The 12,213-nt window shown below is 40.5% G+C and overlaps 1 protein-coding gene across 7 annotated transcripts in view; it reads right to left on the reverse strand.

Annotated features, from left to right (window-relative positions):
* Positions 1 to 7,687: 7,687 nt before the first annotated feature.
* LIMS1 (LIM zinc finger domain containing 1) overlaps positions 7,688 to 12,213 on the reverse strand; it is a 93,896-nt gene continuing 89,370 nt past the window's right edge. For 4 of the 7 annotated variants that reach the window (XM_047781295.1, XM_047781297.1, XM_047781293.1 and 1 more), the window contains exon 11: positions 9,513 to 9,572. Coding sequence is in view for 3 of the 7 variants with exons in the window: in XM_047781296.1 (XP_047637252.1) it covers positions 9,458 to 9,572 (115 nt within the window). In the remaining 4 variants the exon portion in view is untranslated. Of the gene's footprint in view, positions 9,573 to 12,213 lie in introns of all 7 variants that reach the window. The other 3 variants (XM_047781296.1, XM_047781294.1, XM_047781292.1) reach the window with 1 other exon arrangement.

Below are 12,213 nucleotides of genomic sequence, written 5' to 3' on the forward strand. Positions count from 1 at the left end.
GGCAGCTACAGCTCTGATTCAGCACTTATCCTGGGAATTTCAATATTCCTTGGGTGCAGCCTTACAAAGCAAAAATAAGGTGTTTTCAGTAGGTTTCAGATTTCAGCAGATCACATCGGTGTATACAGGGAGTTTAGAATTTATAGTTATGGTTTATTTTTATTTTTTGCTTATAGACTTTATGGTTTTATCCAACACTTAAAATTCGCCTGGCCACTTAGAATCTATCCTTTATTTTTCCATTTTCCAAACTTCCTTCTTTTTTTTTTGGCTTTTTATGGGCCTCACCTGCGGCGTATGGAACTTCCCAGGCCACGGGTCAAATCCGAGCTCCAGCTGCCAGCCTACACCACAGCTCAGGCAACACCCACTGAGCAGGGCCAGGGATCTAACCGGAGCCCTCATGGATACTAGCCAGATTTGTTACTGCTGGGCCACAATGGGAACTCCCATTTTCCAAACTTGGCAAGGACCAATTACTACCTCTGTAAAGAGGGAAAATCAGCCCGTCCTATTTCATTTCAGTCATTTTGGATATGAATAAGAGTACTAAGGCAGGAATGATTCTGTAAACAAGCCACTGTTAGTGGGTGAACTTTAGTGGTCCTGCTCAGCCTCAGGTCAGCATTGCAGTGGGCCTTTCCCCCAAGCAAGGGACCATTGGTGAGTGACCACTGGCCTCTCCCCCTCCCCTTTCTCTGTACAAAAGGAACCTGAATTCAGAGGGAGGCAAGATGGTTTTTTTGAGACACTAGTCTGCCAGCTTTCCAATTAAAGTCATTATTCCTGGCCTCAGTATCCCAATGTACTGGCCTGTTGAGCTGTAAGCAGAGGGAACTGGGTTCAGGATCAATTGTGAGGTTGCTACCGGGATTGGCACAATTAACGGAAGTACAGTGTAAAGAAAACTGGTCCTGGATGGAATATCTCACTTTAGGTGTTGATTTATTTCACCTGAGTTTCCATTTGTGTACTCAAGTGGAGATGCCCAGCCTGCAGGTGAAGTCATAGGACTGGGTTCTTTGGCGACTTGGCTGTCATAAGCCTTGTGGACAGTGTTGGTGATAATAGCCAAAGCTTACTTGCAAGTGAATTTCATTTGATTCTCCCAGCAATTTCGTGAAGTTACTCTTATTATTGTGCATAAGTTGACCTATAAAGAAACAAAGGGAGTGAATGGTCAAGCAATTTTCCCAAGCACACCTAGTAAAATGACTACTTTTAATCTGCTGTAGTTGAAGATACAGAAAAGAAGTAGGCTGAAGAGAAAACCTTGACGTTCTCAAAAGGCTTTCCTTGGAGTTTCTGTCATGGCACAGGGGAAACGAATGTGACTAGGAACCATGAGGTTGCGAGTTCGATCCCTGGCCTTGCTCAGTGGGTTAAGGATCCTGCGTTGTGTGGCTGTGATGTGGTCCAGCAGCTGCAGCTCCAATTCAACCCCTAGCCTGGGCACCTCCACATGCCATGGGTGTTGCCTAAAAAGAGAAAAAAAAAAAAAAAAAAGGCTTTCCTTAAGTACCTTTATTATGCTTTGAAACCTTGGTTTTTGCCAAATGGGGGGATGAGTCTCTTCTGCTGGGCTTTAAAAATGAACATTCTTCTCCAGGAAGATGTCCCTTCTTTTCTCAGCATGGACCAGTTCCATCCAAACTTATTCTCACAAACAATTCCTCTGAATCACACAGCTAACTAATGTTCTTTGCAAGTTGTCAGATGCCACTCTAATGGCTCAATCACTCATGTTGATGCCTTGCAAATTTAATTCAAATGAGAGTTGAAACCATAGAAATATCTGGCTTACGACTTTTTTTTTATTAGCCAGTTTTACCTGATTAATCTGAGCCCTCAACTTCTGAATTAACTAACTGACGGGCATCCAGCACTGAAGCTGATCAAACTCATTTTTTTTTTCCACTCAAGCCCCTCTGTCCTTGTGGCAGATTGTCATCTGTGGCAGACACATTCTCTTTCATGTATCATATGATTCATTTTTTTCTTCAGAATCATTGATAATACTGTCAGTTCATCCCATCATTTTCTCAGCTTCTAAATTTGTATCATTCTCTAGTAAACCTAAAAGACTGCTTTGTAGGTAGCCCTAAGAAAATTCTCATGACTGAACTTGGAAGACATGATAAGATTAAAATGTTCATAGAGAACCTCAGAAAACAGGAGGAACCAACATGACTGCTTGTTGCCACCAACATTATGGTTTCTTCTTGGACATAATTTTCATTTAAAAACTTCTGCTTTCAGGAGTTTCCATCATGGCTCAGTGGAGCCAAAAATGACTAGTATCCATGAGGATGAGGGTTTGATCCCTGGCCTCGCTCAGTGGGTTAAGTATCCCGAGTTGCCGTGAGCTGTGGTATAGGCTGGTGGCTACAGCTCCGATTTGACCCCTAGCCTGGGAGCCTGTTATGCAATGGGGGTGGCCCTAAAAAGACAAAACGAAACTTCTGCTTTCAGGAGTTCTCTGGTGGCTCAATGGGTCCAGAATCCAGCATTGTCACTGCTGTGGTTTGGGTTCCATCCCTGCCCTGGGAACTTCCACATGCTGCAAGGGAAAAAAAAAAAAAAAAGTGGGAGTACCCACTTGAAGGTAAAAATCATTTTTCCCTGTTTTTCCTGAGCTGGCAATGTTAACTTCTTAAAAGAATAGCTTTCTTGGAGTTCTTTTGTGGTGCAGAGGGTTAAAGATCCAGAGTTGTCACTGTCGATGCTGTGGCACAGGTTCATTTCCTGTCTGGGGAACTTTGATTTGACCTGGACAATGCAAATAATAATAATAATTATTATTAGTGTTCTTTTCTAGCTCTGTAGGAAGTCATGGGGACCCGCTGCCCTTTGTACGTGCTCAGCAGGGCTATTTATGTTTGGTGAACTTCATGTAAAATATCAATGTGTCGCTTGGATGTACCATCCTTTGTCTTGCAAACATACATGACTGTACCTTTGACTTTTAACAAGTGGAGGGTTCTCAGCTTTCTGGGAACTTGCTTCCCAGGTTATAATCCTAAATTTCGCTCAAATAAAATCCCCTTTTTCTTCTTACCTTGGTTGTTAACTCCGTTTTCGCTGACAGAAGTCTCACTGTGGAGTTTTGAGAGGACTTCATGTATTTTTTGTTGTTGTTGTTGTTTTTTAGGGCCACACCTGAGGCATATGGAAGTTCTCAAGCTAGGTGTCAAATCAGAGCTATAGCTGCCGGCCTAACCACAGCCACAAAAACTTGGAATCTGAGCCAAATCTGCAAGCTACACAGCTCAGAGCAACGCTGGATCCTTAAGCACTGAGCAAAGCCAGAGGTCAAACCCTCCTTCTCATGGATACTAGTTGGATTCCTTACCACTGTGCCACGTCAAGAACTCCAGGCCTTCATGTATTGGAAAACGTTTTCTCCCGGTCTGCAGTGCATTGTTTCATTCTCTACCCATCATCTTCCACAGAGCAGATTTTTTTTTGTCTTTTTTTTGCTATTTCTTTGGGCCGCTCCTACAGCATATGGAGGTTCCCAGGCTAGGGGTCCAATCCGAGCTGTAGCCTCCGGCCTATGCCAGAGACACAGCAACTCGGGATCCGAGCCGCGTCTGCAACCTACACCACAGCTCACGGCAACACCGGATCCTTAACCCACTGAGCAAGGGCAGGGACCGAACCCGCAACCTCATGGTTCCTAATCGGATTTGTTAACCACAGCGCCACGACGGGAACTCCAGATGTTTTGTGATTCTGATGAGGTGCAACCTACCAGACCTTTTATGAATCTTTTTTTTTTTTTTTTTTTTTTTAGGGCCAAACCCTTGGCATATGGAGGTTCCTAGGCTAGGGATCTAGTCAGAGCTGTAGACGCTGGCCTACACCATAGCCACAGTTGGTACTCCCCTAGGCAGAAGGTTTATATTGAGCTTTTGTTTTTGCATTTAGATGCCCAATTGCCCTAGACTATACTTTCTTCATTAAATTGCTACTTCACTTTTACAGAAATCAGATGACCATTCGAGCATCTGTATCTGGACTTTCCATCTTATTTCAGTGATTAATGCATCTGTCTCTTTACAGACACCTCACTGTTTTGTTGATTACTGAAGTTCTACACCAGTCTTAAAACTGAGCTTCTTTGTCACAATTCTCATATCCCAGTTCCTTTGCCTTTCTACATACATTCTATAATCAATTTTCTGTATAAAAGGTTTTCCTGGGAACTTGGTTGTTTAACATGTTTAACCTGCCATTCCTACCATGTCTCCCAGTCCACTGGTGGGAACCAGTTAGTTCTTCAGGTCTTTAAGACACACACAGGCGCTGTGTGTGGTGTTCTGTGGTTCTTAAGCATATACATCCTGTACATGTTTTGTAGGCTAGAGCTGTTTATAGCTAAAAATAGAGCTGATGTAAATGTTATTTTTTATGTTTTTCTTTTCAGGGCTGCACACATGGCGTATGGAGGTTCCCAGGCTAGGGGTTTAATCAGAGCTACAGCTGCTGGCCTACACCACGGCCACAGCCACACGGGATCCTTAACACACTGAGCGAGGCTAGGGATCAGACCCACATCCTCATGGATACTAGTTGGATTCGTGAGCCCAGGAACCTCAGCCACTGAGAAGGAAAGGTGCCTGTGAGCAATGGTGATGTCTCCCCAGCACACCACACACAGTGCCAGTGCTCGCCAAGTGGCGGGAAGACAGCACCTCCTTTGTTAGGGACCCAAACCCACTAGAATGTATGGGGAATGGTGGGAAGTTTCCACCACCAGCCTGTGTGGTTCTCAGATTTGCCCTCTACGTGGTAACCAGACCATACACTTTTATTCATGCACACGATTGTTTTCATGATATATTCAAGGATACTTGAATTTTTCACACACTCTTTCCCTCCAAGTAACAGAGTAGAAACGTGCACAAACTTGGAAGCACTGGGTTCAGGTTCTGATCATGCCATTTTTCACCTGTGCAAGTGCAAAGAGCTTCCTCAACATTGCATCGCATGTGCTCTCAGGATTAAATAGCACATCGTCACATGCAAGAAGCGACCCTGTGAACACACAGAGGAAGTCTGACACTTGTACATGGATTTAGATATATAGCATGACTTAAACTGTGTTCCAGGGAAAAAAAAAAAAAAAACTACATACAGTATAAGTTTATAATGGCTTAAGGGAATTCCCGTTGTGGCTCAGCAATGAACCCGACTAGTATTCATGAGGATGTAGGTTCCATTCCTGGCCTCGCCCAGTGGGTTAAGGATCTGGAGTTGCTGTGAGCTGCGGTGTAGGTTGCAGATGCAGCTCAGATCCAGTGTGACTGTGGCTGTGGTGTAGACTAGCAGCTGCAGCTCCCATTCACCCCCTAGCCTGGGAACCTCCATATGCCACGGGTACAACCCTAAAAAGACAATCAATCAATAGAAATAAATACAATGGTTTTTAAAATTGTGGAACTCTCTTTAAATTGAGGTTTGACATATAACATTAGTTTCGGGGTATAACATGATTCTGTATTTGTATACACTGAAAAATGATCTCAATGTCATTACCAGCTGTCACCATGCACTTATAAACATTTTCTCTTGTGAGAGAACCTACCCTCCTAGCAACTCTCAAATATCAACCCAGCGTTAACAGCTAGAATTGCTATGTACCTGACATCCCGACGAGATATTTATTTTATAACTGGCAGTTTGGACCTCTAGGCCCTCTTTGCCCATTTTACCCACTCCTATCCCCTGCCTATGGCAACTACCAGCCTGTTCCCTGTATCTGGAATAGTTTTTTTTGTTTTTGTTTTTTGTCTTTTTGCCTTTTCTAGGGCCACTCCTGCGGCATATGGAGGTTCCCAGGGTAGGGGTCTAATCGGAGGTGTAGCCGCCGGCTTACACCAGAGCCACAGCAACACCAGATCCGAGGCACGTCTGTGACCTACACCACAGCTCACGGCAACACCAGATCCTTAACCCACTGAGCAAGGCCAGGGATCGAACCTGCAACCTCATGGTTCCTAGTCAGATTCGTTAACCACTGAGCCACAACAGGAACTCCGTTTTTGTTTTTTTTAAGTTTCCACATAAGATTGAGATCATACAGTATTTGTCTTTCTCTGGGTTGGCATAGTGTCCTGTCCATGTTGTTACAAATGGCAAGAATCCCTTCTTTATGGGTGAATGATATTCCGTTGTATATATACAACATTTTCTTTATTCATTCATCCGTTGATGGACACTTAGTTTCCAAAACAGCTAAGCACTAGTCCTATAGTCCTATATGGCTCCATGTCTCAAAGCCATTCAAGTTAAGCAAAACACAACAGGTTATTTTGAATAATTATGAACATTTATCAAGCACCAAGAGTATACTGCAATGGTTGCTATATAAAAACACAATTATCCATATAGTGTCCCTGCTACTGAGCTTACAATCTAAAATGAAATACAACAAGAATGCTGTAAGCTTAGCTCAGAATTTCCTTAACTTAGGATTTGCTGTTTTGGCAAATGAGGCAAAATGACCATTTCATTTACAACGTTAACGAGGCTTTGAACATGATCCAAAGAATATGTTACTTATACCCAGATGTTTTCCCGATTATATTAGGCTTGATAAGAGAAAGAGCACTTAGAGGAGTTCCCTTGTGGTTCAGCAAGTTAAGGATCCTGTGTTGTCACTGCAGGAGCTTGGGTTGCTACTGTGCCATGGGCTTTTTTTGTGTTTTTAGGGCTGCACCTGTGACATATGTAAGTTCTCAGGCTAGGGGTCAAATCAGAGCTGCAGCTGCTGGCCTACACCACAGTCACAGCAACGCAAGAATCTTAACCCACTGAGCGAGGCCAGGGATTGAACCTGTGTCCTCATGGATACTAGTCAGATTCATTTCCCCTGAGCCATGATGGGAACCCCTGTGCTGTGGGTTTGATCCCTGGGCCAGGAACTTCTACGTGCCATGGATGCAGCCCCACTTTTAAATAAAGTGTTACTTTTTAAAACAAAAGAGCTTAGGAATTTGGTAAACAGGGAATTATTTCTTTTTCATGTTTCTTTTTACCTTCCACATGTGTGGCATATGGAATTTCCCAGGTTAGAGGCTGAATCGGAGCTGCAGCAGAGGCCTATACTACAGCCATGGCAACACCAGATCCAGGCCGCATCTGTGACCTATGCCACAACTTGTGGCAATACCGGATCCATAACCCACTTGGTGAGGCCATGGATCGAACCTGCCTCCCCACAGAGACTAGTTGGGTTCTTAATCCACTGAGCCACAATAGGAACGCCAGGGAATTGTCTCAAACTGCCTTGTAGGACCTTAAAGAAATGGTCACTAGCCTGAGTTTTCCCATAGCCAGAGGAAGCCCATGAAAGATACCGGGAACTAAAGCAAGTCTGTTTTTATGCAAGGACAGCTCTTGACCCCGCCTTCCTTTCCAAGTGTGAGGGCGCGGTGGAAGGCCTGCCTACCAAGGAAGAGAGCTCGAGTCTAGATAAAATGCTTTGCAGCACTGGAGGCTTAAAGGGGCACACATGCAGGAAATGTGACCTCAGATTCCAAGAGAGGGGTGAGCAGTGGGACATCTGGCCCCAGCAGAGCTGCAACCCCAGCTATTAGGAACACGAGCAAACGGGCACTTTCTGCTCTGACCTTGTGGTGTGGGAGAATTTAAGAATTTAGCATCAAGACTGCAAACCCTGTACTGTTTTGCCTGTATCCACAGTATAGTATTTAATGAATACTTTGAAGGTTTTCCTTGCTGGTCATGTATTAGCTGACAAAGGCACACGGAAGAGGTTTTGATTCTTGCTGTCAAATGCAAAGACTTCAGAGCACAGTCTTAAACTATGTATTAATTATTTTCAATCACTGAAAATTCTCTGAACTCTGAAAGAACACTAAAAAATAAAGTAATTGGTTATAAGGTATTTGAAAACTGAAACAATTTACTCTATAAAGTGCATGCACAAACTTTAAAAAAATACATGCATACAAATATTTTAATGGCAGACTGGTAGCATCCTGAGATTTTTTTTTTTTTTTTTGAAAGGCGAAGCAATATTTCAGCAATTTTTGTTAAGATCAATAATTTTCCCCCTAGAAGTCCATCTTGGCAACTTTCTTTTACATGACAACATAGTAGCAGCAACATTTTTTAAAAAACATTCACAAAATCTGCTCTCATACAAGTTCATCAGGAAAGACAGGTCCAGAAACTTTAGGATAAAACTTATTACAAAATAAAATAATTCACTACTTTTGACCTGAAATTGATACTTAAACATCCCTCTTCCAATTTAAAGGTGTCATTTATGCTTCCTTCCAGTAAATAAAATCTAATTGAGATTTGTAATGAAAAACTTGAAACACACATCAACATCATTCTCTAATATCGCATAAATTAATTTCAATGTGTTTCCCCCAAAAAGAAGGGAAAAAACCTCTTAATATAATCATAGCTGTGGAAAATGAATTTCAGTTTACAAATCTCAGTCAACATACTTATTTTTAAGGTATGTATATTTCTAAGGCAGGCAAGTTTGATTATGTGTAAAGCATAGATATTAGCATGGTTATAAAGGCAATATGACCAAGACACATACATTCATTTTTTAAGCAATACATTCCAAGCTACATAAACTTTAATTTCATGTCCTATTCTAAGACTATCTTTGACCTTAAACTTAGAAGCATAATTGCTGGAATACATTAAAAAATACTTCATTTTTCCAATATTGTAAAGTATACTATATTTTCAAATACCTAGTATAAATTTTTTTGCACAAAATTTTAAAAAAGGAATACTATTAGCTAGCTATTTTACTACTATGTTAAGTAAATGTATGTAAAAATACACAAGAACAAAATATAAAACTAAGGCATATAGTAATTAACGCATTTAACAATAACAACAAAAGTCCCCAAATCAAGTAGTTCTGAAGACACTTGCTTCTTGTCTTAGTAATAATGGGTATATTCATTTTACAGCCACTAGTTTGATTTGTTTTTCTTGGATGTTTTTCTTTCTTATATCCTCCCCAACTGCAGTTGTAATAATTTTCTTTTGAATACAAAGCCAATCAATGTTTATATATTTATCTGAGTTATGTAAAAGCTGACTCCTTACTTTCACTTTTAAAAGTAATATTTAATTTTTTGGACCTTAATTAAAAGTTAGTATTTAACCACATCTTGTTTTGAGGGGTTTTTTTGTATTAAGTATAGTCTACGTTTTGAAAAATTGATAAGGGTTATTAACAAAGGCAACTCTGGATTTCATCCATGTTTTAAAAATTATTACACAAACTTCTTTTTTTTAAATGAGAAAAAGGAGATGAAGAAAACTGTTCAAAATGTCCTCTTCACTCTCAACTATTTTGAGATACGGCTTTAAGTAAGGGTACATCAGGTCAAGCAGTGTTGTAACCTCTTATCTTTGCATAGAAGAGAAAAAAATAAAACAAAGGAAGTTATTTCCTTCCTAAGGTCTCAGCTAGTTTCTTAAGTCTTTTCTTCAACTCCAACGGAAACTTCTCATAGCACTTCTTGCAGACTGGCTTCATGTCAAACTCCACAAATTTGTTCCTAAAGATAATGATGATTAAAAAAAGAAAGAAATTAGTGCAAAGGTATGCAACATATGTATATAGATACATAATGTGCAGTCATTTTACTGAAGTAAACTAAGACACTATATATAACATCTGTATTCACATTAGCAAATAACTCTAATTGCAATTCCAACCACAGTGGGAGATATAAGAAATTCATAATATCATTGGAAAAAAGTTATCCTTATAAATTGATCTTTTACATGTATCTGTGTAATATAGAGTGCATATTACATTTTAGTCTGTGCTAAGTACACAGAGAATCTAATGTAAATAGAATTTAGGTCATCAAAGTCAATCACATCTTAAGGGACCACTTTTAAAGAATAGTTATTCAAAGCAAAGAATTGTATTTCTATAGCTGGAATGATCCTCTCTTTATAGAAAGCAAAATAATCTTAGTATTTATTTATTTTTTACTTTTTAGGGCCACACATGGAGCACATGGAGGTTCCCAGGCTAGGGGTCCAATTGAAGCTAAAGGTGCTGGCCACAGCCACACTAGATCCGAGCCGCATCTGCAACCTACACCACAGCTCACGGCAACGCCAGATCCTTAACCCACTTAGCGAGGCCAGGGATCGAACCTGTAACCTCATGGTTCCTAGTCGGATTTGTTTCTACTGCACCACAATGGGAACTCCAATCTTAATTAGTATTTAAATTAGGGAGCTATGAGGTTTCATCTTTCCTGGCCTGCCACCCCCAACAACAATAGCAATCACCTTCCAAAAATCTAAAATAATAATTGGCTATTTCGATTGGCTGTCTGATAGAAAGTTCCAAATCTCTCATTAAGAGCACAAGTGGACAAGGCTGCCTGTGACCACAGTCATGAACCTGAGCTAGTCTGAGAACTCAACCCTTTTGAAGAGTGAGGACAATAAACACTCTCGATTGACTTGTAAAACAGTCCTGGGCAGGCCTTCATTAGGCCTGCTTACTATGGGCCATGCATCTCCAATGGACAGTGCCAAGGGCTTTCACTGGTGAAATCTAAGGTCCTTAACTATGAACTGAGCAAGCACAGACTTTATCGTGTGGTCATTTTCTGTGAAATTACGTTTAGGAAGTACTTGTGGAACTGTCAACTATGACAAATTATTAAATCTCTTGATATAACTTTAAAGAGAAATATTCAATAGCAAAGCTAATCCTGACCACATATTTAAAAATGAAAAATCTTTTATCTCAAAGCACCACATGGAAATTATGTTCTACTGTTTTTCAGAGATGCTAATGCTGACAGTAATTCAAATGATGTCATATTTTCTACTGGCAGTTTGATTTAAATAGTACTACTGAGCTAAAACTTTCTCCCAAAGTCATCTCAGAACAAAAGCTTTTAAAACTGCCATATATTTTTTTTTTAAATGAGAGTTGCAATGTTTATTTCAGGTTCTCTCTTATTTTTTTTTGTATCTTTTTTTTCTTTTTTGCCACACAGGCAGTACGTGGGAATTCCTGGGCCAGGGATTGAACCTACGCCGCACAGCAGCAACCAGAGCCACAACGGTGAGAACGCAGGAACCTCAACCCGCTAGGCCATCAGAGAACTCCCTAAAACTGCCATATTTTTGATGAAAGATAAATTATCACTCCTCTCAGAGGTACTGCTACAAAGCAAACCTTACAATGTTTTTTTGTTTGTTTTTGCTTTTCAGGGCCACACCCTTGGCATATGGAGGTTCCCAGGCTAGGGGTCAAATTGGAGCTGTAGCTGCCAGCCTACATACATCACCGCCACAGCAACTCGGGATCCGAGCCGCATCTGCGACCTACATCACAGCTCATGGTGACGCTGGATCCTTAACCCACTGAGTGAGGCCAGAGATCCAACCTGCCTCCTCATAGTTACTAGTCAGGTTCGTTTTCTGCTGCACCACAGTGGGAACTCCTACAATGTTTTGATTTTATATTTGAATTTTAATTCCTCTTTGTGTCAGGAAACATGAAAACTGAAACAACAAAAAACTTTTAGAGTTCAGAGTACAATGGTAATGGGAAGGAACTGGGATAATTATGCTAGGAATTGGATAATTTCAACGAAATACATCCCATAAAAATCAGGAATATAAATGAGTTTGAAAACACCAAGAAAATGAGTAGCCAGTAGCACATGGGCAATGTATGAAAGCACATATATACACAAACCAAAATAATGGCGATCTTATTATGTACATTAGATTGTGTTTGCTGAAATAATGAAACATGCTAAAAGGATTTAGTTTAACATAGGATGTATAACATGCAACACTGGAATTGATCAATCACATCTAGGCAAAGAAATCAAAAGCCAGGACTTTAAAAGCTGCAATTATCAGACAAAAATACTTTAAAACTTTCCCAGTATCTAGTAAATGATTAGAATTCTTCCCTGTGAATCTAGCTAAAAAGAAAAGGAAAAAAGAAGAAAGAAATTTATACAGTACTGTGATTTACAAACGAGATCAAAGAGTCTACAGATTAAAGAAAGTGAAGCACAAGCCAGTGTTAGGTGTGAACCTTATTAAAGTGTGTAATTTTAATAATTATGCAAAAGGGCCAATTCTACACAGGACAAATGCTTCTACTTCAAGCTCTGGTGGCTGCAAATCCATGCCAAAAAGAAACAA

Source organism: Phacochoerus africanus, chromosome 5 (genome assembly GCF_016906955.1).
Source record: "Phacochoerus africanus isolate WHEZ1 chromosome 5, ROS_Pafr_v1, whole genome shotgun sequence".
In the NCBI taxonomy this organism is placed as follows: domain Eukaryota; kingdom Metazoa; phylum Chordata; class Mammalia; order Artiodactyla; family Suidae; genus Phacochoerus; species Phacochoerus africanus.